Below are 26,257 nucleotides of genomic sequence, written 5' to 3'. Positions count from 1 at the left end.
AAACTGATGCATTTTCATGTTTAGCAGGTTATTGCAGTTGTGTAGCAAGAAGAGCACTGAGAATGAACAATGGAGAAGGACAGTGATTACAGTAAGTAACTAGATTGGCGAGAATGATTGTATTTATGTGATTTAGATTTGATCATTGGATGTCAAGTTCATGTAGGCAACTTTCTCAGTATTTTATAGTATTTGGAGAGACATTATGTGGGAGGGGAGATATTCATAACTTATGACTATTACAGTAGAGTGAATCTGTCTGAATCATTTAGCCCTGACATGAACTAGAATTACAAATGTAATGACGATCCTAAACTTGAATTGAAAACATTTAAACATGTTAGATGATGGCCTTTTTTTGTCATCTCAACAACTTTTTTTTGCAGAGTATAATCCTGCTACAGGAGCAGGAGAGTCACAGTCGTCTGGATTAAACATCAATATGCAAGTAGGACCGGGTGCTAGTGTGTTCGCACCTATTCTGTCTCATTTACATGGGGCAAGGCACATAACATTCTCACAAAATGAGGCTGGTAAGGATAACTATTTTAGATTTAAACTAAAAGCTTTAAGTTGACATTGTTGGATGTTGTGAATCATTGTGGTTATAAACCTCTTTGTAGGTCCGAGCCATTCTGGACATGAGACAGGTATGTTAATTTGACATTTCAGTGACTTCAGTGACAGCAATTTTATTTCCAGTTAACTGAAACATCTATCAAACGGAAACCGATTTTTAAAAATTCTGCATGATTCAATTGTTGGGATATAAGTCATTCAGAGTGGTCTGTGGTGAAATATTTCATTCTAGAAAAACTGATCAGATTTGTTCACAGTGGGAGTGATAGGGACCAGACATCTGAAGTTTTTAATGCCTCTAAAAGCTCCCTCACAGAAAGCTGTTACATAATATGGTTATGATTGTGTTGCCTGATACACTATATTGCCAAAAGTATTCACTCACCCATCTAAATCATTGAATTCAGGTGTTCCAATCACTTTCATGGCCACAAGTGTATAAAACCAAGCACCTAGGCCTGCAGACTGCTTCTACAAACATTTGTGAAAGAATGGGTCGCTCTCAGGAGCTCGGTGAATTCCAGCGTGGTACCGTGATAGGGTTGTGAAATTTCCTGGCTACTACATATTCCACAGTCAACTGTCAGTGGTATTATAACAAAGTGGAAGCGATTGGGAACGACAGCATTTCAGCCATGAAGTGGTCGGCCATGTAAAATGACAGAGCGGGGTCAGCGGATGCTGAGGCGCATAGTGCACAGAGGTCGCCAACTTTCTTCAGAGTCAATCGCTACAGACCTCCGAAATTCATGTGGCCTTCAGATTAGCTCAAGAACAGCATAGAGAGCTTCATGGAATGGGTTTCCATGGCTGACCAGCTGCATCCAAGCCTTACATCACCAAGCGCAATGCAAAGTGTCGAATGCAGTGGTGTAAAGCTCCGAAAACATGTTAGACGATGGCCTTTTTTGTCATCTCAACAACTTTTTATAATCCTGCTACAGGAGCAGGAGAGTCACAGTCATCTGGATTAAACATCAATATGCAAGTAGGACCAGGTGCTAGTGTGTTGGCACTTATTCTGTCTCATTTACATGTGGCAAGGCACATAACATTCTCACAAAATGATGATGTAAGGCTGCATCCAAGCCTTACATCACCAAGCGCAATGCAAAGTGTCGAATGCATTTAAACATGTTAGACGATGGCCTTTTTTTGCCACTGGATGCAGTGGAGACCTGTTCTCTGGAGTGACGAGTCATGCTTCTCCATCTGGCAATCCGATGGACGAGTCTGGGTTTGATGGTTGCCAGGAGAACGGTACTTGTCTGACTGCATTGTGCCAAGTGTAAAGTTTGGTGGAGGGGGGATCATGGTGTGGGGTTGTTTTTCAGGAGTTGGGCTCGGCCCCTTAGTTCCAGTGAAAGGAACTCTTAATGCTTCAGCAGACCAAGAGATTTTGGACAATTTCATGCTCCCAACTTTGTGGGAACAGTTTGGGGATGACCCCTTCCTGTTCCAACATGACTGCTCATCAGTGCACAAAGCCAGGTCCATAAAGACATGGATGAGCAAGTTTGGTGTGGAAGAACTTGACTGGCCTGCGCAGAGTCCTGACCTTAACCCGATACAACACCTTTGGGATGAGTTAGAGCGGAGACTGCGAGCCAGGCCTTCTCGTCCAACATCAGTGTCCGGCCTCACAAATGCACTTGTGGAAGAATGGTCAAAAATTCCCATAAACACACTCCTAAACCTTGTGGAAAGCCTTCCCAGAAGAGTTGAAGCTGTTATAGCTGCAAAGGGAGGGCCAACATCATATTAAACCCTATGGATTAAGAATGGGATGTCATTCAAGTTCATATGCGTGTGAAGGCAGACGAGCAAATACTTTTGGAAATATAATATATCTAAGGCGTTGTTTTACAATAGTTATAATGTAGTTGTTGATATCACATTTCACATCAAAACAGTAATACTCACTTAGTTTACAGCTCAGTGATTGAATGGGCAGTAAATTTTAAAAATTAGTGGCTTTCCCCATTAAAATAAGATCCACGTTCACATGAATACAAATAATATCTGTTGCAACTATAACAGTATTGTGAAGGCGTCACACACTGATCACTGCCCTACATGTTTTGTAAGATGAAACTGACCTTGTTTTGGTTTGTCATTGCCAGATATAACCTCTGTGATCGCAGAATACAAGAAGTCACTGGTGGCTGAGCATGCGTGCATTAGGGAATATACCTCTCGTCCTGGTGAACATGTGCTGCTTGCAGATCGTTATGTGGATCCACTCATCATTCAGAGACACAGAAAGAAGAAAGAGAAAGAAAAAGAGATTCGCTCTAGAGGAGAAGATTTCCACCATGCCAGAACCCACCATACAGACCACCATATTACTGTTGACAAGCTGTTCAGTCAAGAGGACAGCCCAAACAGCGTGCGTCCAAAAGCTGTTATTCTCCAAGGCAACTCTGGAAGTGGAAAGTCTTTAACAGCACAAAAGATCCTTTACGATTGGGCGATTGGAAATCTCTTTGCAGGAATCTTTGATATAGTCTTTCACCTGAGATGCTCAGAGCTCAATGATATTGTTGAAGACATAAGTCTGGTGGAGCTTCTGAACTGCAGTGAGGAAATGGCTCAGATCTTAAAGAAAACACCAGAGAGAGTACTTTTCTTGGTTGATGGGTTCGATGAACTCAGGCTTTCACTGCCTAAAAAGCCATTGCCTGTCAAAGCAGACATCAAAGCCAGGCCTGGTGCTGTTCTAAGCTCCCTTCTGAGGGGATGCATGTTGAACGAGTCCTTCCTGCTGGTCACCACAAGGTCAATAGCGGCAAAAAAACTGGGAAAGCTACTCAAGCATACACAGCGCTTCACTGAGATCATGGGCTTCTCTGAGAACGGGATACAACAGTACTTTCAGAAGTTCTTTGAGAACAATGAGCATTGCAGACAAATGTATGAAGAAGTTAAGGCAAATGGAACACTTTACTCAGCCTGTTCCAGTCCAGTCATGTGCTGGCTTGTCTGCAGTGTCTTTAAGGAAAAGAGCAAAATGAGTAAAAGGATGAGTAAAAGTGGATTCAGAAGTACCACCTCCATATTCGTTGATTTTGTGTTTATTCTGCTGGAGCATCATTGCCAAGGCTTAACTGAGTCTCAACAGCGTGGCCTGCTGAAGGACCTTGGCCAACTAGCACACAAAGGAATTCTTAAAGGCCGAGTTCTGTTCCAGAGAAACAAAGTGCCTGAGACGATTTTAAATGTCTTAGATTCTACCAGAATTCCCTTCCTCTGCACCTTTCACTACAAAGACAGAATAAATGTGAAGGAAATGTTTTCTTTTATGCATCTCAGCTTTCAGGAGTTCTTTGCTGCGCTCTTGTACACTTTCCTTGATGAAACAGAGGCAGAGCTAAAATTAGAAAAGCTGCTTTCTGCTTCATTGCAGGGCAACTATCATCTCTTACCTATTGTCCAGTTTCTTTTTGGTCTCTCTAACAAGGCAGTGAGTGACTTACTTATGAAGAAGCATCAACAGACAGTGTCTCATGCCACATGTGCCCAGATGGACAAATGGCTCTATGAATTTGTCTTACAAAATACAATCAGACTGAATGCACATTTATGCAGTTTCGCTCTTCATTGCTTGTATGAAGTTGATGACAAGTACATGGTGCAAAATGCTATGGAGATTTGGGAAACAAATGGAGTTGAAATCCAGCTGCGTTCCTCAAATATGACAGACTACCATGCAGCAGCGCATTGTCTGCAGTTCTGTCGACGCATCAGAAGCTTGGACCTGCAAACAAGTACAGTGGAGAATCTAAAAATGCTAGAAAAGGCATTGAGCAAATGCGAAAAACTACAGTTAGTATTATCATCAGTATATTCCTTAGCACCTTAACACAATCAGTGCTCAGCAACGTTGCCCTGCTGCTGCAGTAATTTAGTTATTACGGGTTATATACTCTGTAGGTGTAGTATGTTAAGTTATCCTCTTGACCCGCACGGGCGTGTCCACTGGCCGTCAGTACTGAACGAGAACAATGTGACTGAAGTTGGCTTCTTATTCAGATTTTCCAGCTCACCTTAAAATGCAGCAGTAGCAAGATTTTGCCAGTAGAGAGCAATATTTAATTGATCCGTAAAATCAGGATGTGAAAAAATTAGAAAGTGTGATTGTGTGTTGAGCATGTTTGCAAGAAAAGTGGTCTAGACAAACACTGTCTGTTGATCTCTTACTGAATTAAGATTCTCAAAATAACAGACTCTTATGGCTTATAATAAAAAAAGAACCGTTGTTTATCCACACCCAATAAATATGGAACAAGACTGTGAATACTAAACTTTACAATTAGATTACAGTGGCATTCTTATACTGTGACCACATCAGCCAACATTTGAGCATGTCCTCAAGACCAAACTCTAGATCCCATGTGTCAAACACAAGGCCTGCAGACCAGGTCAGGCCCATAGCACAATCCTATCTGGCTCGCAAAATTATTTTCATTCTCTCTTACTATAAGCCCATTTCAAAATGTGCTGGACTACAATCCCCAGCATGCACTGCAACAGGAAGTGTGCTCCAACCAAAAACAATCTATGGGACAGTGTTTTCATCTCAATCCTACCACACCAGTCACATCATCAAATGCACTAGCTGTGTTTCAGCAGCAGTCAAACAAGTAAAACACCTAGTTTGCTAAAAGTGAATGCTGGGGATTTCAAGACAAGTTGGAGCTCGAATACCTTTTTACTTCCAATACCTGTCTCTTTTGCAGAGATTGTGTGGCCATAATGAAAGAATACCATGTTAAGTACCATTAGGAGAGTTGGATAGACAGCAGAGGCAACAGAAAAAAGGCAGAGATGATTAATGTGACCGGTGGCGTGTGGCTAGAGTAGTTCATGCGAACAGACAAGTGACTCTGGCAGAAATCATATCCACATTCAATGCCCCACATGCATATCCCGCAGGTCAGTGCAGCGTTCTTTAGCTTCCATAGGCTATGGGAGCAGAAGACCCACCAGAGTGCCTCTTTTAATGCCACGACACCGGACACAGCGCCTCACCTTGGCTCATGAGGTTGCTAACTGGACACTAGAGGACTTGCAACATGAGGCGTGGTTGGGTGAGTCACGGTACTAATTGTTTCAGGCAGATGGTAGGGTTCGTGTGTGGCGCAGACCCCATGAAGCCATGGACCCCATTTGTCAACAAGGCACTGTGCAGGCTGGTGGTGGTTCCATACTGGTGTGGGGTATGTTCTAATGACTTGGGTTGGGTCCACTGGCCCACCTAAACAAGTCATTGACCGGTGACTGCTACTTTTCTTTGCTTGGTGACCATTTGCATTAATGGACTTCATGTACCCCCACAGTAGTGGGATATTCTAGTAGGATAATACACTGTTCCGTCTTGCCCAAGCTCTCCAGAACTGGTTCGAGGAGCATACTGGAGAGTTCTGACGAATGGCGTGGCCTACACGTTTGCCCAACATGAGCCCAATCAAGTAATTATGGGATGTGGTGGAGAGGTCCATTCGCAACTGAGACCCTGCACCTACAAATAACACTTGTGGAATCGATGCCATGTTGAGTTGGTGCACCTCACCGGGTTAGAGGGGGTCCTACATGATACTGGTTCCTGTCCCATGACTTTTGGCATATCATGTATTTCCTTTAGACCTACATCTAAATGATCATATTCTGTTGAATCTGACATTAAAAAATGTGATATTTTATAAAAATAGATCTAACAGGCCATCAGTTGCATGAATTACATTTTTTTTCCATTCTGACCCTTTGAACTCTGAGCAAACTGAGTGTCCTTTCTCCAGCAATCAGGCTCAACATACAATCACCCTCACTACTGCACGTCTTGATTTTACGAATCAGTTAAAGATGGCCCTCTACCGACAAAGTATTTCTTTTACGATGTTTTAAGATCGACCAGAGAATTTGAATAAGAAGCCTCCTGAACAACAAGAACCACGGACCTTTATATGAAGAGCATTCAATTGCTAATGACTGTAAATTGCGGCCATTTCATGGACGACTTTTTAACTTTTTGCATAACAATGAATGCATGATAACATAGCACAGTTCAATGCAAAAAAACCTTTGCTTTATATGTACTTTTTGTTCACTAAATTACTACCACAGTTAGTCTGCCAATCTAATGGTGCTCCTCTACCCATGCTGCGGCTGAATCTCAAATGGCTCCCATGCTCCCTACATAGTGCACCACAGCAGTGCATAATATCGCTAAAATGTAGTCTGGATTCAGCCACATCCATACTCAACAAACAGTGCACCATTTCACTGCAGAATCTAGAATTTCAAAACTTACATAGAACACTTTAGCTAGGGAGTACAGAGCCGTTTGAGATTAAGACCTGGGTTTGATGCTACTCCTAACTGAAACAAGGACATCTGAAGCATGCAAGCCATTCAAGTGACACTTGTTAGACTTTTATATTGCCGTTTACAGTGAATCATATCGTAAGTACTTTAATTGAAGCCTGCGATATTAATGTTGGCCTTGTTTAGCATGTTTGCTGTCTTTTAGCCTGTTATTTAGCTGACCAGCCTAGTTCTGGTTAAACAGAAAGGGGTTCTTACTTCATCATTACACTCGGTGGTCACTGCGGGCAGCATTAGAGTAAAGGATTATTCCATTAACAGCACAAGGGATTTTTCATGACATGGCGCAGTAGTACAGAGTTCAGTTTTTGTGAAGCGGTCATAGATGTGCTTATATCAGATCTGGATTATGAAGAACTCAAGTTCTCTGCTTATATTGTGTATTTTACAATGGCTTTGAACGCAGCTCAGCCAATCAGATTTTAGGACCGGAACTATTCATTTTACAAATCATTATTTGCACAATATCTTGCACAATTTATAAAATGATCTTTTTTTGGAAGCATGATCTGTACCATTGTCTTAAATTTCCTTCTATGTATTATCAACCCAATATCAAGCGTTCTTTTGGAGACTCCAAAGGTGTTTTTTTCCCCAAGTAAAACAAGAAGTTTAATGAACTGTATCTTTCCAACATTTGTGATTTTGTGTTTAATAAAAAAGAACAGAGCGATGCTGGTCAAGAGGAAAATACACAATATTAGTAAAGGTCAGGGGTCAGCAACCCAAATGTTAAGAAAAGCCATTTTGTCCTTTCAACAAAAACGAACCACCTTGGGAGCCACAACGTTTTATGTCCGTTTTATTGAAGTAAGATTTTACCATCTTTGCTGTAAATATGTCTCAGTATATTATCCTGGTATAGGCTAAAAAATATAAATGAAAACACAGACTTTGCTCTGCTTCAAGCTTTACCCAAGATATAGCCCCCTTTTTCACATCTCTGACAGGATACTTTTCCACAAAAGTAGAATAGTTTCTTGTAAAATTTGTTTGACTTTTTAGGAGGCTGTAGTCAGCGGGGCATTTCTCGTCATTTTCCCATTCCACCTTAAAATGTTGCCTGAGGTGCCACAATGTTAGAAAGTAGCTAACTGCGGTACCATTTAAGGGGGAACATGAAACTTTGAATAAGGATGGCGCATGTTGCTGACCCCGGTATGGGGGTTATGTGTGCTTGCACTTTAAAATTTTATCATTGACTTGCTGTTTTAGTACTGAATTATCATTATGTCTTTTTTCAGCTTAAGTGTCAGTCATGCCGCAGATAATGATGTTGCTGATCTGATCTCAGCTGTGGGAGAAAGAAAAGACCTTCAGCGTCTGAGGTAATAAATTAAAATTTTCCTTTTTTAAACTTTTTAAAATGATTACAGTATGTAGGCTACCTTATGTCCAAATTTTACTATAAGCCCAATTACAAAAAGTTGTCTAAAATACAGACAAAAACAGAAAACAGTGACTTACAGATCTGCTTTGTCCTGTTTTGACTGAAAACAGGACAAATACAAGATGTGTAGTGTCTTACTTCATTGTCTTCTAGACAATGGCTTTTTCAGGGACATCCATGCTTATTTCTACATGACAATTCCAAGAAACATAATTTGAGAGTGCAGGTGTTACACTGGCTTTCCTGCAGTGCAGAACTGTTTTCCACTGAAAACTTGTCCAAACACAACAATGAAGGCCCATACGGTTGTACAGCTATACACTTGTATAACAAAAGAATGGTAAATAACACTTTCAAAACTGGATCAGTTTTTGCCTTTATTCCCCAAATGATTGCTGTTAAAAGGAAAGGTGATGTAACACGGTGATAAACATGATCATGTCCTGTGATCATGGCTGTGGTTTGTGATGGGTTTTTGTCCTTTGGTTGTGGTTTGTGATGGTTTTGTGCCCTTTGGCTGTGGTTTGTGATGGGTTTGTGCCCTTTGGTTGTGGTTTGTGATGGGTTTGTGCCCTTTGGTTGTGGTTTGTGATGGTTTTGTGCCCTTTGGCTGTGGTTTGTGATGGTTTTGTGCCCTTTGGTTGTGGTTTGTGATGGTTTTGTGCCCTTTGGCTGTGGTTTGTGATGGGTTTTTGTCCTTTGGTTGTGGTTTGTGATGGTTTTGTGCCCTTTGGCTGTGGTTTGTGATGGGTTTTTGTCCTTTGGTTGTGGTTTGTGATGGTTTTGTGCCCTTTGGCTGTGGTTTATGATGGTGGGTTTTGTCCTTTGGCTGTGGTTTATAAGTGGACTTTAACGGACTTTAAGAGGGAAAGTTGTTTTGTAAATAACAACAGCTCTGCTCTTCCACACGAGCTGAATACTGTCTACACTCGTTTTTGAGGTAAATCACGTGGCGCTCTCAGAAAGAGCCCCCGCTACCGCTACAGCTACAGCTGAGTCAGACCCCCCTCCGTCTCACATGCGTTAACATCCACAAAGCAGCTGGACCTGATGGCATTCCGAGATGCGTCCTCAAAGCATGTGCACATCAGCTAGCAGGAGTGTTTACAGACATATTTAACCTCTCACTCTCAGTTGTTCCTGCATGCTTCAAACTGGCCACCATGGTGCCGTGTTGCTTTGACCTCCATCATAAGCAAGTTATTTGAGAAGCTCTTTAGAGACTTTATCAGCTTCTCACTGCTTGCCACTTTGGACCCACTGCAGTTTGCCTACAAACAGAACAGATCCATTGATGAACTGAAAGCCCTGACTCTGCACACTGCCCTCTCCCATCTGGACAAAAAGAACACATATGTGAGAATGCTGTTTGTGGACTACAGCTGAGCATTCAACACCATCAGGATCTGGGTCTGAACAATTCTCTGTGAAGCTGAATCCTGAACTTCCTGAGGAGCCGATGCCAGGTTGTAAGAATGGGCAACATCACCTCCTTCTCACTGACCCTCAACACTGGAGCTCCTCAGGGCTGTGTGCTCAGCTTTCTCTTGTATTCCCTGTACACCCACGACTGCTCAGCCAGACTCAGCTCCAATGTCATCATCAAATTTGCAGATGACACCACGATTGTGGGCCTGATCTCCAGTGACAACGAGGAGGCCTACAGAGAAGAGGTCAGCTCTCTGACACACCGGTGCCAGGAGAACAACCTCTCTCTGTGTCATTAAGACCAAGGAGCTCGTAGTGGACTTCAGAAAGCAAGAGAGTGCACACCCCATCACCATCGAGCGGCTGGAGAGAGGGTCAGCAGCTTCAAGTTCCTCGGTGTTCACATCACAGAGGAACTGACATGGACCGAACACACCACACAGGCACAACAGCGCCTCTTCCACCTCAGGTGGCTGAAGAGGTTTGGCATGAACCCCCTCACCCTCAGAACATTCTACAGATGTACTGTGGAGAGCATTCTAACAGGCTCCATCACCTCCTGGTATGAGAACTGCTCTGCCATCAAGCGGAAAGCTCTGCAGAGGGTGGTGCGGACAGCCCAGCACATCACCAGGGTCCAGCTCCCAACCTCCTGGATTCATACACCAGCGGGAGGAGCGGGAGGAGGTACAGAAGCATAAAGTCCAGAACCAGTCGGTTCCAAGACAGTTTCTTCCCCTCAGGCCATCAGGCTGCTGCCAGTACGGCTGGTGTATCAGTCTATGAGTCTGTCACTACACCTCTGAATCATCATCGTCATGATTTCCATGGACAATCCACACCACATCCACACCTTAAACAGACTCGCTCTGATCTTGCTGTAATTTTCATTTAGCAAATCTAGGCCTGCACATATACATTGACATCTTCTACCACATCTTGTATAATCTAGAATATATATATATTTGACTTGTTTTGGTTTGTGAAGGGTTTTTTTTTTGCCCTTTGTCTGTGGTTTGTGATTTGTGTAATGTGGTGATGTTTGTCTAATGTGCCTGTTAGAAACTGTGAAATAGTCCTACACTGTTGACATTTTCAGTATGTAGCTCCTGCAGCTCAGACTGTTTGAGTGTGTCTGAAGACTGCCCCAGGAAAGTAAATGAAGCTGAAATTAGGCTGTGTTTGACTTGGCTCAGAAGTGGAAAGTTGGAGTTTGGAATTATGGCATTTTTGACCTCCAAGCATTCAATCTACAATGTGCGGGAAACAATGGATGCCTCCGTGAAAGCAAATATTGTTTGCAACAAGTTAGCCAGCTATTGCCAGTGTTATGAATGACAACTTTAATGTTCGTGATGTATTCACCTCAACACAGTGAACTTTATGGTCATTGTTATAGTTCAACCAACTACTGTGTCTGTATGTTGACGGATCTAAAGCAAATCTCATTTAAAGGTAGAGAAGTGGTTTTATTAATGTTGACTGTGTGAGGAGCCGTGTTGATTTGATGTCATGCATTGAGCTGAGTTGGGAACACCATTCCAACTTTCCAACTCAGGGAATTTTTTTTTAATTATTATTCCAAGTGTGAGGTGGGAAATTCAGAGTTATAGGCTTCAGTCAAATGCAGCATTAGCTCTAATTGTGAGCAAGAATCTTGAAACTTGAGCTTTGTGGAAAGCTAAGGGAACAAACAGCACTTTTAAGTACTATTTCTCATTTTTATTACCATTAAATTATTTGCAATTTCTTAAATTTTGACATTTTGTTGTAAGCTTAATATTTTTTTCATTTTTGTTTTTCTTTTTTAACCAAAAAACCAACAGTGCTTTTTATTTTATGAATGCTTGGTGACTGAAATTTTAGTGCATACCTAATTTTTTTCTTGTTTTGACATTATCACAGTGTGGAAGATGGTGTTCTCTCTAACCAAAGTGTGAAGATGATCATAAGCACGCTGCACAAGCACAGATCAGTGGGTGATGTTCATCTATCAGTGAAGACCATTAATTACACCAATGCTGAAACCTTAATGAACATTTTGAAGAGCAATGTGGTTTCAGAAAATCTCAGGTGAATGTTAAAAATGCACAGTCAAAAGTTTTACATTTAGATCCCACCCCCCCAAAAACATTCATAGAGGCTGCAGAAGCCCACTTGGACTCCTGTAGATGACAGAATCTTAATTAAACAGAGAAAGTATGATCATATGATTGATTGTTGATGGTTCCTTTCCTGTATTTTTACAACTTCTAGTGTCAAATATGCAGAATATAATGTTACACATGTCATTCTAATTTACTCAGATTAACCATGTCTACAACGTGCAGGAACAGTGAAGAGAACCTCTGCTCAGAACTTCAACTGTTACGTTATGGCTGGTCTCTCAGGTGAAATTACTCATGAACGTTAAACTTTTAATTTAATGTAAGATAAAATATATATGTGTGTGTGTGTGTGTGTGTGTGTGTGTGTGTGTGTGTGTGTATAGATGTATATACAGTATGCAGGGCAAGCCAAACAGGAAATATTTAATGAACTTTGATATATATACAATGAACTTTGATATATATTGAATGAAAGTCGCTGTTGAAGGGTTGAAAGGTGAAGAAGAGTCAGATGAGGCCATGATCAAAGTTTGAAAAATGCTCTTTTATTGAGAACAAGGGAAAACAATGCCACTTGAAAAGCAACTAATAATTGAGGTAGGTCACTCCTAGCCCTACTCTTTCTTCTGATGGTCACCAAACACAAACACACTCTCACTAACAGGAAACACAAACACACTGTAACTGAAGAACAACAACATAACAACATTAAATAACAATTTAAACAGTCTGTTGGGGCAAGGCTACAACACACACAACTGCAAAAGTCCCTCTCTGTCTGAACAAAACACTTTATGAATTATATTATTCATTTTTTTATCTCAATGTTCAATCCATATTTATCAATATTAATTGTATATATATCACAGTTCATTCAATATATATCAATGTTCATTCAAGTATGAGAATGGGATCTCACTCAATTTTTATGTGCGTGTGAAGGCAGACGAGCGAATACTTTTGGAAATATAGTGTGTGTGTGTGTGTGTATATATATATATATATATATATATATATATATATATATACATACACACACAAAACAGTTAGCAGTTAGTTCTGGCCACCCAAGCAGATTGGTTGAGAAGCGAAATGGCGAAATAACAGCACACGTTTTTCACAAACACTGTATCACTCCGCTGAGACGCCATTGCTAATCAACGACTTTGACAGCTGTAGCCATTTGAACGTTTTTACTTCTTACTTTGTGCACAAACAGAAAATGACACTTTTAAGATCACATTTGACCGACAGCCGATTTGGTCAGACTCTGCAGATGAGACTACACTAACTTCTGAAACTGTCAGTTGGTCTGTATAAGGAGCTGGAGAGCGAACTGCCGGCTGTGCAGCGAGTGAGCGGAGTTCGTTACTCTGACGTAGCAACAAGCTGATTGTTAAGAAACTATAATTTGGCAGAAGGAACTGTTAACATTAAAACAAATATATATATATATATACACACACACACACACATATATATGCATATACATATATGCATATACATATGTATATATGCATATGTATATATGTATATTTGCAACTGATATGTTACATTTTTTGAAATACGATGTCAATTCTTTGAACTTAAAAACTTAAAAAAAAGTTTATATTGCTGTAACACAGGAAAAGGTGTTATGGCAATATAACACCTTTAAATGTATTTTACATTTTATTTTGCTTTGTGATTTCAGCATATCTGTTAAGCATGAAAGGCTGGATTCAAATGATGTGCACGTTTACTCTGGGGAATCTGGACAGACTTTCAAGTCTATCTGCTGTAGTCATTATTGCTCTGACCTCTCAGAGATGTCTGCTTTTGACTGGAGAAAGTTCCTTCAGTTATCAAGTAATCTGAAAAAAGGGTAAGATTATTTCATCTACCTCATCTAATTGAAGTTAAGTGAAGTTAAATTCTCTTCACATAATTACACCATAAATTTAATGTAGCACCCCTGTCCTGAATATTGAAAGTTACAAGCTGGTAATAAGAACTGGCCCCTGGGCTCAGCAAATATGCTAGGGTATTAACTGAAAAATACACTGCGGGAACGTTACTACACAGCATAAAAAGTTGTCTAGCCGACACTTACTGTGGTTAGTAAGCCTGTTTTACTCCAAAAACCTTGAAGTAAGCTATTTATTTTTCTGTCGTACTCCTACCATCCGTGAGCTGTCTTTCTCTCTCTCTCTCTCTCTCTCTCTCTCTCTCTTTCTTTCTCCCGTGCATACTCCTCCACCCCTCTACATGAGAACCAAACACAAGGACTCTGGCTAAAAACACATAAATCTGTCCAATTAAGAAGAAAATAAAAGAATGACAGATCTACTTAGATTGATTGCACTGAGCACATGTTTGCCCTGTACGTCCTAACCAAACTTTAAACATTCTTTTTTTTTCTTTTTAAAACTACATATTTCTTTTCAACCTTATGTTTTTTCTTTCTCTTTTAAAACGCTGAACTTTTTCTCTCATGATGTTTTCACAGATAATCTTCTTTGAACCAAGTATTCAAAGCAAATGCCTTTTTCTTCTCTTTTTTCCAGGGTTACATAGGTAGAATTAAAAGTATAAAATAAATTCTAAACCAAATTGAAACCATTTAACCAAATTAAACCATATGTAAAGAATAGACATGAATGCTAGCTATAATTCTTTTCCTGACTATTGAAGCAAACCAAAATATCCCAGATGCCCTTAATGCTTGATACAATGCATAATTAAATGTAAACATATTGTCATATTCATGACTTGTGTTTTCAAAGTATACAGTAATGTTTGTAATTGTTTCATGTTTTCTAGTGAAAATCCTGAGTTCCATGAGAACGTAGACACGCTTGTGTCTTTCCTTCACTCCATGCCTGACTTACCATATGTGAATCTTGATGCGAAGAACTTGAGTCAGAAGTGCGCCGCAAAGATCCTTTCTTTCTTCTACAGCAGGCCTACACTAGAGGATTTTAACCTTTGGTAAATACACGTTTCAAAACTAGACAAAAAAGTCACAAGTACACAAAAAGAGTTTCATAAGTTATTCTGTTGCCAGGTAGACTTGTTATCTAGACCCAAGGATAGGGATGGGAATCTTGTAAATTCTTTTGACCGATAACCGACCATTATTAGCCTGTTATAAAATCGGTAACTGACAGACCTAAAATCATGGACACAATGCATGAAAACATCAAACACAGCACTGTGTTTTATATAAACAAGGATTTAGGCTTTACTGAATGAAGAAACTCAGTCTAATGTAACAGATATGACAATAACATAGTGTAGTCTACTTACTTACGTTTACTTTCTTAGCTCTTTGTAGTAGAGGTCTGTACGGGACTGAAAAAAAAAGATTATATCCAGTTCTCGGCCGCTCCCACAGAAAATCGGAATAATTTGTCCCGCTCCCACCCGCAACCGAAACGTTTTGGCCCATTTCCACCCATGCAGTTCTGTCAAGGCAAACTGACATCCAATATCTGACAGAGTCTGTTCACAAATACATAATTCTCTGCTGAAATAACACAGTCATGGTCATCAGACTCACTGTGAAGTAACTTCACCAAACAGCATTTATTCCAAATAAACACAAAGCAGGAATTAAATAACAGAATGCTTGTTTTTCGTGTTTTGCTGGGCTCAGCAGCTGGGTCCATCGGACTAATAGGCTCCGCCTTCTCTGTAAACTAAACTAGAATTTTCATGCTGTTCAAGTGATCAGTTTTGCAACTCTTTAGAAAGACTTAATTCATTGTAATTGTTTATTTGTACGTGTGACCTGACCGGCACTGGTTAGTTACTCTCGAACCTTGAACCCAAGTCTTCATTAGATACATACAAGAAAATCATGTGTATTGTTATGTGAATCATGTGTATCATGTGTATTGTTAATCAGCTTTGAAGCAACAGTGATGCCTGAAGGGATTTAAATTCAAAATATCTCGGCACAATGCAAAATCGTTCAGCAGCCCCCCTTGGAAAATATCCGTAGGTCTGTACAATACATACCTGTATGTAATTAGGCAACCGTTACGTAAGTCAGTTTCACTCTTATAGCCAAATATGCATATAGAATCATATGCAAAGGTTTTGGCCCCTGGTAAAATTACATTTTGTTGCTTTCCTAAGTGATTTTCGAAGTGGACATTCTCCTGTTTTCTCTCATTGGCAGGTTTACTGTGGACAGTCTCAAGGGCGTGGGTGAAGAGGACGTCTGCTCTTTGTCGTTGAGCACACGCACACCACAGTGAGAAGACTTTTTAAGCTTGTTGTTATTTCATTGTGTCTATGCGAGAGGAGAACTGGTGAAAGATGTCTGGCTGTGTGAGGCTGCTACATGAGTAAACAAGTGAACGGTTTAGCATATGTTCTGTCACACATTAGCAGAGCTTTGGAAAGGGTAACAGCTCTCTTTTGCTATTCATCCCCCTTTTGCAATCTTTTACTATTTCCTACCCTCAACATAGGAAACATTGGTGTCTCTTCACAACGCACATATAAAATGTATTTCTGTACATGATTTTGTGTAGAATTTGAGTATTTAAATTTAAATGTTGCTCTGATGACTTGAGTATTGTAATATTATATTCAATGCTGGTTGATCCTAAATGCAAACAGCATTGCATAGAGCTTCTTCTGGGAGACGAATAACCATTGATTCAAGTGTCTTCTCAAAAACCTGCTTATATATTCCACCATTTCAAACTGTCTGGATTGGGCATCAAAGTGTCTGAAATGGTGGCACATGATCAGAGAACAATATACTATTAATTATCAGTCCAGGATTTTAAGATAGGAGCTTTTAGGGCACTAGCTTTTTGATGGAATTACTGTGACCTGCCATTCAAATGAGGCAATAATATATAGAGCTTTTAATAATATTTTTTCTTTCCTTAGTGTGCTTTATTAAACATGACCTTATTGCATATAGTTGTATGCAGAATTTGGTACATGTAGAGTGTTCTAAGGCAAAATTGTACCCAAAGAAAACTTATTTTTTTCAGATATACCACTATTTTTCTATTATTGTCACCTTGTAGATATGGTTTCTAGTGATCTTGATTATGTTTATTAAAATATAGTTGCTCAAAATAACTTTGACTTTTTTGCCTTTCAGTTACATGAAGAGACTTCTCCGTCTGGATTTAAAACCACATGTTTGCAGGTATGGAAAGAATATGATCCTTTATTATCAAACATATAGTTAAGCAGAACATTTGAAATGACAGGGCACAGCCGGGAAAGAAAAGCCCATACTGTAATTTTGTCATTTTGCAGATTTAACTGGACATATTAGTAACCGACGTAGAAATTAATACGTACACAAATACAAGCCTCTTGAGAAATTATGATAAATTTACTTCAATTGAAGATTTTAAAATACTTTATTTTGAATGGATCGGTTTCAGTCCTCACACAACCCAGAGCATGGAGTCCACAGCAGTACTTCAGGAAATCTCACTTAGATTTCCAGTTATGAAAGGGGACCATGTGGACTGGGAGGTTTTTCTCAGAAGGCTCAGCCAGATGTGGAAATCACTAGAAAGGCAAGTGTGATGTGCTGAATGATCTTTATTACAGATTCTGATTCTCATTCATCTTATCATGAAAGCTAAACCATGTTCAACCAGTCAAAGAAGCAAAATAAGTTATAGGTTTAAGGTACATCTATGTAACTTGTCACTGTACTACCCAGCTGTTTAAGCCCAAAAGTTAAAACTTAAATTTGAGATACTTGTGAGACTTGCATAAACCTTATGTATTTCAAAAGAATTAATACTACCTGCTGTATTCACAGCAAAAGTACTTAGATTGTTCAAAAGCTTTGAAGGACAGTATGCATTACATTCATGTAAACAATTCTTGTACTCCAAACTATAATAAACAGTATTTGCTGAGGCACATCAGAAGACAAAAGTAGATAAATACAGCTTAGTACACTTTATGCTGACCAGCCACACTAAACCATGGTCAAAATACATGAAACTGGAACTGTCCTCCCTTTTATTTCATAGATAAAAACATTCAATATTTTAATAATAAATTGGCCAAATTATCGAACTTCAGATATCTGATCACCTTACTATTCACTGGCAACTGAATTTACTAATTTAAGCAAAGCGGATGTTTGTGTGCGCACAACATTCCTTCAGGGGTGCAACTCTCCTGCTAACCATCATGCAAGTTGGCTAGCTAATGCTACTAGTTTAACATCACTCGCATGTCATGCTAATTTGTCAAGTTCACCTACAGTTTATTTCACAAATCATGAACTGTTAACTGAAAAATCTTAGACTACGTCTTAAAATATGTACTCTGCTTTACAATATCTCACTTCTATTGTTTATTTAATCTAGCTATTGTAAGGATAGCTTACTTTTTATCATGGCTGCAAACCTAGCAAGGATGCTGTCTAGCTAGTGTGCTGGTGTAGTTTACAGTATCTCTCAAAAATAATCAAAGTGGAGCATTAATATATGGCCAAAACATTAAAAAAATATGCATCACTACATCATTGTTGATACACTATATAACATGCAATGGCAGGAAATTGTAAGTATGTAAAAAGCCATTTCATGTCCACTATGTGAGTTTAAGCAATTTCCTGGTAGATGTTGCAATGGGATTTAGTAGGAAAATCTATTAGATTTTATCCAATTCCATCAAATTAATTTCAGATTTGTCCAAATTTGGTTATGTCTTATGAATTTAAATAAATAAAGTGTATTTTTTTTATGTTTCTTGTAAAATATTTGCTTGATGTTTATGATGACCATAAATCATTTTTTTTGAGTGTACATGGTAACTCTTACAGCTAACAACAACGAAGCTAATTGGAGTGTAAGTAGTAAAAGAAAGACAATGGGGTAACACAAGGAAAGGCAGACTAGGAGAAAGACAGAAAGTAAAATGTTTTGCATAAAGCTCGTGCCAGAAGCCAGTGGGAAAGATGGTGTTCCTCCTGACAATCACAAAAGGTCTCTTGATATCAGGGTAATTTTAAATGGTGATCTTCCCAGATTTTCAGTGCTTCAGAGAATGTCTGGTGTAGGCATTCAACAAGTATGTTGTCCTGGTGGCCATCAAAAAGACCTTTCTACTTTCTGGCTACAGGGAAAAAAAATTAGAATATCACATGACGCTTTGGTGATGTCTTTGTATATTTTCCTCATCCTTGTGGCCCAGACATTTTGCTTTGACAGGCAGCAAGACTGCATACTTTTTAAAGACTTAACACAGAGATTCTCCCAACAACAAGAAATTGAAAAATATATTACTTCTCAAAATTGAATAAAGAGTTCCTGGAGCATTGTGAAAGTCAGTTAGGAAATCCAGTGTTTTCTGTCTGCTTTTCTATTTCTTTATATTGTTCTTTTTAGTTAGAAATCTCACACTGAGTGATCATTAAACTATGAAGAAGTGGTAGCACATCTGTAATATTTTTATATTATATTACATATTGTAATATTTTTGTATTTTTTAGTAACTGTTCTCACAAACATTCAGCAAGCATGCTGAACAGATCTGCCCAATAGTTTTTACATTTTCAAACCTTTTCTTACTACCTACTGCACCTAGTTACTTTACGTTTGAGATATTATACATCACTCTCTTTGTATGCACAGGCACTTTACACATTATCTGCACTTTTGCCGTGTCCAAAGCTGTTATTGTGAGCTATTACTGACCACCAGTGGGCACTGATAGTAATACATATACAAAAGTAGTGGTAATAACTACCAAATGATAATAACTCACTTAACAGGTCAGTGGTGAGAGGGAATGACAGAGCTAACTTTTTATATATAATGTTCATAACAGTAATACCTGCCCTGCAATGCCATAAATGGATGTTAACGAATAAGTTTTACACCAAAACCTTATTTTGAATCTGTTTTAAAACAATAGTATTTGTAGCGATTTTATTTAACATCTTTCTGTGATGTAGCTTTAAAAGCATAAACACTTTGTATATCAGGTTCCTGTCAGTACTACCATGAACAATTCAGACCATTTGACATCAAACCAGTCTGTGGTTGTTAACGTATGTAACCATTTAATTATGCAGCAATCGAGAAAAATCGGCGGAATCCTCCTTTAATATATAAGTATTATGTGTATTGTATAAATGGGTAACAGCTATCTCTAGATCGTAATATTTATGTGGTCAAACACTGCAGTCATGTTTTGTGGCAAGAAGTGTTCAAAAACACTGGTGGAGCTGAGTTTGTTTTCCTGGCCTTCCTATTTATAACACAGTGTTAGCGTTTTTCATTCATGATCTGAACTCTGCCATAATTCGCAGAATTTCATCTTGTAGGTATCCACTGTTGTCCTTTCTCTGCTCTGTGCCTGGTTTAAAGGAGGTTATGCTGTGCTTGAGCAGTCTACAGGAGAACTGGGCTGTCAGGATACTTTCCGTCCTTCAGGCCTGTCCAAGTCTACAATATTTGCAGTATGGTTACCCTTTGTTTGTTGAGATATGTCAACTTAATTTGTGTTCCTCTGAAAATGTAAAATTGGTGTTTACTGTTTGGCAGGGTGGAAGTGGACAATGGAAGTAAAAATCTGGGAATAGCCAGAGGAAACGTTTTAAGGTCAGGCAGTAAAAAAGTGGCTTGCTTCTAGTGTGATAGCCATTATAAAATGTACTTTTTATCATTATGCTAACCTTATAAAACATGCCTTTAAATTACTTACTGTCTCCCCTTTTTCCCTCCCACTATCTTCACATATTTTTATTTGTTTAGCTCTGCTTTTTATGGCTGAATGTTGTAATGTTTTTATTATTTTAACAGTACATTCAAAAACCTCATAATAAAACTTATTCTCTTTTTTGCTATATTCCATGTTTTAATGCATTAATAGTGAATTTGAAAAATGTTTTCTTTCTTTCAGTGAAATATACGCAGTGAGAAAAGTTCTGTTCTTTCTAGGGTGCAGTCATTTGGACTGGCGTACATCAGCGTATGTATAAAAAACTGCTGAGCTGCTCTCTCTGATGTGCCACCTAGTATTAAACCACATTTCTAAATGTAATGCTGTTAAATGGGAGGTTTGGTAGCTCATAATGTATTAATATGACAGTAGTAGTGCTGACCAATTGTTTTTATATCAATCACAGTTTGAAAGAGTGGAATTTTTGAATTGCAAAAGCTGCCATTTGAATTATAGCCAACATACAGAACTTGTGAGCTGGTAGTCTAGCACACTTCGTTTAGCTAGAATGCCTTAAGCCCAACAAATGCATATGCTGTTCTTTTTGAGTAAAAAAGGCTTGAAGCTCAATTTGTCAGAAATAATTGCATTTAAATCACACTGGCAATATTGGTCAGAAGGCAGAGGAAGTCAGTATGTAAAGGTAGAAGAACTTAAATTTTCCTGAGCTTATTGACAGATCAGATATTTTGCTGTGTCATGCTCCATGTGTGAAACACAAGGCTTGCGGGCCAAGTCAGGCCTGTCACACAGTCCTATTCAGCCCGGGAAATTATTTTAATTTTCTATTCCTGTTAGCCCGTTTCACCCAGAGATGCACTACAGTCCCTAGGACGCACTGTAATATAGTGTGCGTTCTGACTCCCTACCCCAAAAACAATCTATGGATCAACGGATACACAAAAAGAAAAGATGCCTGGTGTCTAGTTCAAGCAAATAGACAGTTTTTTATTTTTTTAAATACCTTTCATTTTTTTATTTAGAATTATTTTTGAATAGTTTAAGTTTTCAATGCCTGTTTTGCTGTTTTGGCATATTTTGAATGAACAATGGCTGTTCGGGTCATTGCAAAATGTTAAGTAAAAATGAAATAAAAACTCTGCAGGTGCATGGTGAGTGTAAATATTGTAGTCACAAGAGCGCACATTTTGTGCTGCATCTGTGCTCATATGTATCTGGTCCTTAGAGTTGTAAACAGTAAGGATAGCAGTTTAGGCACACTAACCACTTTGATCCTAACCGCACTATACAGATTTTAGGCAGAGAAGTTTAAAACCGTTTATAGTAGTTCAGCGAATACAGATTTGACTCCATCCTGTAATGATCTAGTCTTTCGATCTAAGTGCTACATTACGGGAAACACTTGACATTCTCGCTGCAGCTTTTCTTAGTGCAGCTTTTGCTGTTGACCACAAGATTTTAATCCAGCGTCTTGAATGCTGGGTTTAAATCATATTTATTCATTCAGAACCATCAACCAACTGTGTTTGCACACTGTGGAATTAGACCTCCGCATTTAACCCATCCGTGCATTGAAACACCCACATACATGCACACTAGTGAACACACACACTAGGGGCAGTGAGCACACTTGCCCGGGGCGGTGGGCAGCTTTATTATTACTTAATATTTAAGTAATAGGCTGTTCATGGTTTCACTTGTAGATCATTCATCAAAAAGATTTGCCAACCTTGAGTCCCTCAAGGTTCAGTCTTAGGGCCTTTCCTTTTCTCTTTGTACATGCTGCCTCTAGGTGATGTCATTAGGAAGCATAGTATACATTTTCACAGCTATGCTGACGACACCTAGCTATACATTTCTATTCCTTCTGAAGATCAAGACTCTGTAGACAGACTAACCAGCTGTGTGTCAGATATTTCTCAGTGGATGTCACAAAAGAGAAACTAGTTCATGCATTTGTTACAAGCAGACTTGACTACTGTAATGTTCTTCTTGCTGGACTTCCTAAGACTGGACTTCACTCCTGTTTTTAAAGGACTGCACTGGCTGCCTGTATCATTCAGGATAGATTTCAAGGTTCTGCTACTGGTCTTTAAAGCTCAAAATAACCTAGCACCTGCTTACATCACAGAGTGTCTGTCTGTTCATGTTCCGGCACGTAATCTAAAATCTGCAGATACTGACCTTCTACAAATACCCTCTGTAAAATACAGAAAACATGGAGAGGCCTCTTTCAGTTATTATGCTTCTAAACAATTCCACCTTTTATTTGACAGTCAAGCTCAGTGCTCACTTTTAAGAAGTTTAAAGTGCTCACTTTTAGCTTGTGGTGTTTATCTTCTAATTTGATCTTTTTCATTTTCTTCTGATTCTAAATAAATACTAATGATTTCTTGTATAATTGTGTTTTATCACCTGTCTGTAAAGCACTTCAAGCTGCGACCGGCATGAAAAGTGCTATATAAATAAAAATTATTGTTATTATTATGTTATTACATAAGAAATAGGGAAGTGCACAGGTACTATCTCAACTGTTCAAGGGGCTATGATTCGAATACTGAAATTACTTTGTAGTACTTAGTTTTGATTTATGTATTGATGGCTACTCAGTATCTCTCCCCTACTAGTTCAAGAGCTTCAGTGTCATCCTGGACAACATGCTCACTTTTGACCCTCATATTATTAATAAATCTCAGATTGATCTTTTTTCACATTTGCAACATTGCCACAGCACAGCATGGAAATTCGCATCCATGCCTTGGAAAGATCCCAGTTTGCTTACTATAATGGTATGCTCCCTGGTGTCCCAAATAAATGTCTGTAAATATCAATTTTTCTGGGAATACCCTGTAATCTGAAAATGATTGTGGATGTCTTATTTAAAATTTTGGGAAAGTACTTCTTTTACAAACTTTGCTTCTCTAATGATGTTTCTATATTATATCTAATGGTTAGGATATCTAACTTTTGTTCAGAAGAGTGTTCAACATATGCAAAAACCAGCAATACAAAACATCTGAAATATGCTGCTTATAAAATAGACAGCATAATAGAATTATATATTCTGACAGATTGTATCGTTCCTTCCAGGCTCGGGAAGGGTTAGTTCAAGGGAGAGGAGAACCAGTCCTGAAGTGGGATATTACAGAATAGCTTCAATATAAAAAAAAGAGTGTAAATAAATAAATTAATGCATATTGTCTTATTTTGTAGGACATTTAATGTACAGTACACATTACCTAATCACGAAGTGGTCCCCTGTATCATCTTCCTCATGAGAAACAGCACAGAGATCTACAACATAGACTGGAGACAATTCTTCAGATTTTACCATAAATTGGAAGGCCTGACTGAGCAGTGAGTAACATAATGTGTGTGTATGTGTATGTGTGTGTGTGTGTGTGTCTGTATATATATATATACACACACACGTGTGTGCGTGACTAATTTTTTCATATTGCAGTTGTCTAGAATATGATCAGTCCATGGATGCCCTGCTGTCAGTTGTGAATTCTCTTCCTGGTCTTAGTGACCTGCATTTGGCATTAAGATTCTTGACGGTTGATGGTGCTTTCAGTATTGTTCAGCTTATGAAGACCTGTCCCAGCCTGCGGAAGATTGAGTAAGTATCCATAATCTTTTTTTTTCTTTTTTTTTCCATTTCATTTCTTGCAGGGCTGCATGTACAGTTTTAAAGGCAGCTTAATTTTTGCACTCCATTTTGGACTGTATTGAACATATAAGACTGAATATATTGAGTTTGGGCTGGTTTAAGTTCGCTGATTTGATGCCAATTTATCAAGACCATGGCAGGGCATGTCATAGATTTCCATGAAGAATTGTGGTTAATTCATGCAACCATGAAAAATGTAAAAGCTGTGGTACTGACAAGTTCAGACCCTGGACTATTTACTCCAAATAAATATAACACAGGGAGTAATACTTAATTTTAGATAGATTAGTTTGATATCAATAAATTCAGACAACGGATTAGTTGATTGCAGGGTGCACTCGTTCTGTGTCAGAGCATGAAATGTTCCATATTTAAGAATATCTGAATTAACACCATGAGTAAAACTCATTTCATAAGCCTTTTTGCTGTTTTTTGGAAGCCTTTTTGCTTTTGCTTTAGGCCTATACATACAACCCCATTTCCAAAAAAGTTGGGACGCTGTGCAAAATGTAATAAAAACACAATGCAATGATGTGCAAATGATTTAAACCCTATATTTAATTAAAAATAGTAGAAAGACAACATACCAAATGTTGAAACTGAGAAACTTGTTTTTTGAAAAATATATGCCCATTTTGAATTTGATGCCAACAACACGTTCCAAAAAAGTTAGGACGGGGGCAACGAAAAGGCTGGTAAAGTTGTGTAATGCTAAAAAAACACCTGTTGGTTGATTGGCAACAGGCTTGTAACCTGATAGGGTATAAAAGAGCATCTCAGAGAGGCTGAGTCTTCCAGGAGTAAAGATGAGCAGGGGTTCACCACTCTGTGAAAGACTGCACAATCAAATAATGCAACAATTCAAGAATAACATTTCTCAACATAAAATAGTAAAGAACTTTTGCTTTTCATCATCTATGGTACATAATATCATTAAAAGATTCAGAGAATCTGGAGAAAAATCTCTGTATGTAAGGGACAAGGCCAAAAAACAGTATTTGCTGGCCATGATCTTTGGGCCCTCAGGCAGAACTGCATTAAAAACAGACATGATTCTGTAGAGGAAATCACTGCATGGGCTCGGAAACACTTCTGAAAAAAAAAAAAAGTTGGTCGCTGCATCCACAAATGTAAGTTCAAACTCTTAAACGCAAAGAAGAAACCATATATAAACAGGTTCCAGAAATGCTGCCACCTTCTCTGGGCCTGAGCTCATTTAAAATGGACTGAGGTGAAGTGGAAAAGTGTCCTGTGGTCTGACGAATCAACATTTGAAATACTTTTTGGAAATCATGGACACTGCGTCCTCCAGACTAAAGAACACTCAGCTTGTTATCAGTACACAGTTCAAAAGCCAGTATTAATGATGGTACAGGGGTGCATTAGTGCACATGGCATGGGTGACGGGCACATCTGTGAAGGCACAATTAATGCTGAACAATATATACATGTTTTGGCAACATATGCTGCCATCCATACAACAGTCTTTTTCAAGAAAGGCCTTGCTTATTTCAGCAAGACAATGTCAAACCACATTCTACATGTATTACAACAGCATGGCTCCGTATTACAGGAGTCCATGTGCTAAACTGACCTGCCTGCAATCCAGACCAGTCACCACTGAAACCATTTGGCGCATTATTAAATGAAAAATATGACAAAGGAGCCCCCAAACTGTTGAGCAGCTGAAATCCTATATCAAACAAGAACGGGAAAACATTTCACTCAGTTCCCAAACGCTTACAGAGTGCTGTTAAACGAATAGATGATGAAACACAGCGGTAAACATGCCCCGTCCCAACTTTTTTGGAATGTGTTGTTGGCATTAAATTGAAAATGGGCATAAATTTTTCAACAAACAATAAAAATTCTCAGTTTCAACATGTGATATGTCGTCTTTGTAGTTTTTCCTTAAAAAATATGGCTTACATGATTTGCATTCTATTTTTATATAGTCCCAGCTTTTTGGGAAATGGGGTTGTGTGTGTGTGTGTGTGTGTGTGTGTATGTATGTGTATATAT

The 26,257-nt window shown here is 38.8% G+C and overlaps 1 protein-coding gene across 3 annotated transcripts in view; it reads left to right on the top strand.

Moving 5' to 3' along the window:
• The window catches only part of LOC118801314, a 41,163-nt gene that overhangs the window by 2,581 nt on the left and 12,325 nt on the right, over positions 1-26,257 (top strand). For 2 of the 3 annotated variants that reach the window (XM_036561568.1, XM_036561570.1), the window contains exons 2-18: positions 28-91; positions 387-533; positions 624-650; positions 2,703-4,404; positions 8,208-8,291; positions 11,687-11,854; positions 12,088-12,171; positions 13,583-13,753; positions 14,692-14,859; positions 16,055-16,129; positions 17,000-17,047; positions 17,292-17,429; positions 20,204-20,338; positions 20,424-20,480; positions 20,782-20,850; positions 23,776-23,919; positions 24,026-24,184. In XM_036561568.1, the coding sequence (XP_036417461.1) occupies positions 70-91; positions 387-533; positions 624-650; positions 2,703-4,404; positions 8,208-8,291; positions 11,687-11,854; positions 12,088-12,171; positions 13,583-13,753; positions 14,692-14,859; positions 16,055-16,129; positions 17,000-17,047; positions 17,292-17,429; positions 20,204-20,338; positions 20,424-20,480; positions 20,782-20,850; positions 23,776-23,919; positions 24,026-24,184 (3,398 nt within the window). In that variant the 5' untranslated portion in view covers positions 28-69. Of the gene's footprint in view, positions 1-24; positions 92-386; positions 534-623; positions 651-2,702; positions 4,405-8,207; positions 8,292-11,686; positions 11,855-12,087; positions 12,172-13,582; positions 13,754-14,691; positions 14,860-16,054; positions 16,130-16,999; positions 17,048-17,291; positions 17,430-20,203; positions 20,339-20,423; positions 20,481-20,781; positions 20,851-23,775; positions 23,920-24,025; positions 24,185-26,257 lie in introns of all 3 variants that reach the window. The other variant, XM_036561571.1, reaches the window with a different exon arrangement.

The sequence above is a fragment of the Colossoma macropomum genome, unplaced genomic scaffold (assembly GCF_904425465.1).
Source record: "Colossoma macropomum unplaced genomic scaffold, Colossoma_macropomum, whole genome shotgun sequence".
Lineage (NCBI taxonomy): Eukaryota > Metazoa > Chordata > Actinopteri > Characiformes > Serrasalmidae > Colossoma > Colossoma macropomum.
The sequence above is the reverse complement of the archived record's forward strand: the minus strand, read 5'-3'. Positions and strand labels throughout refer to the sequence as shown.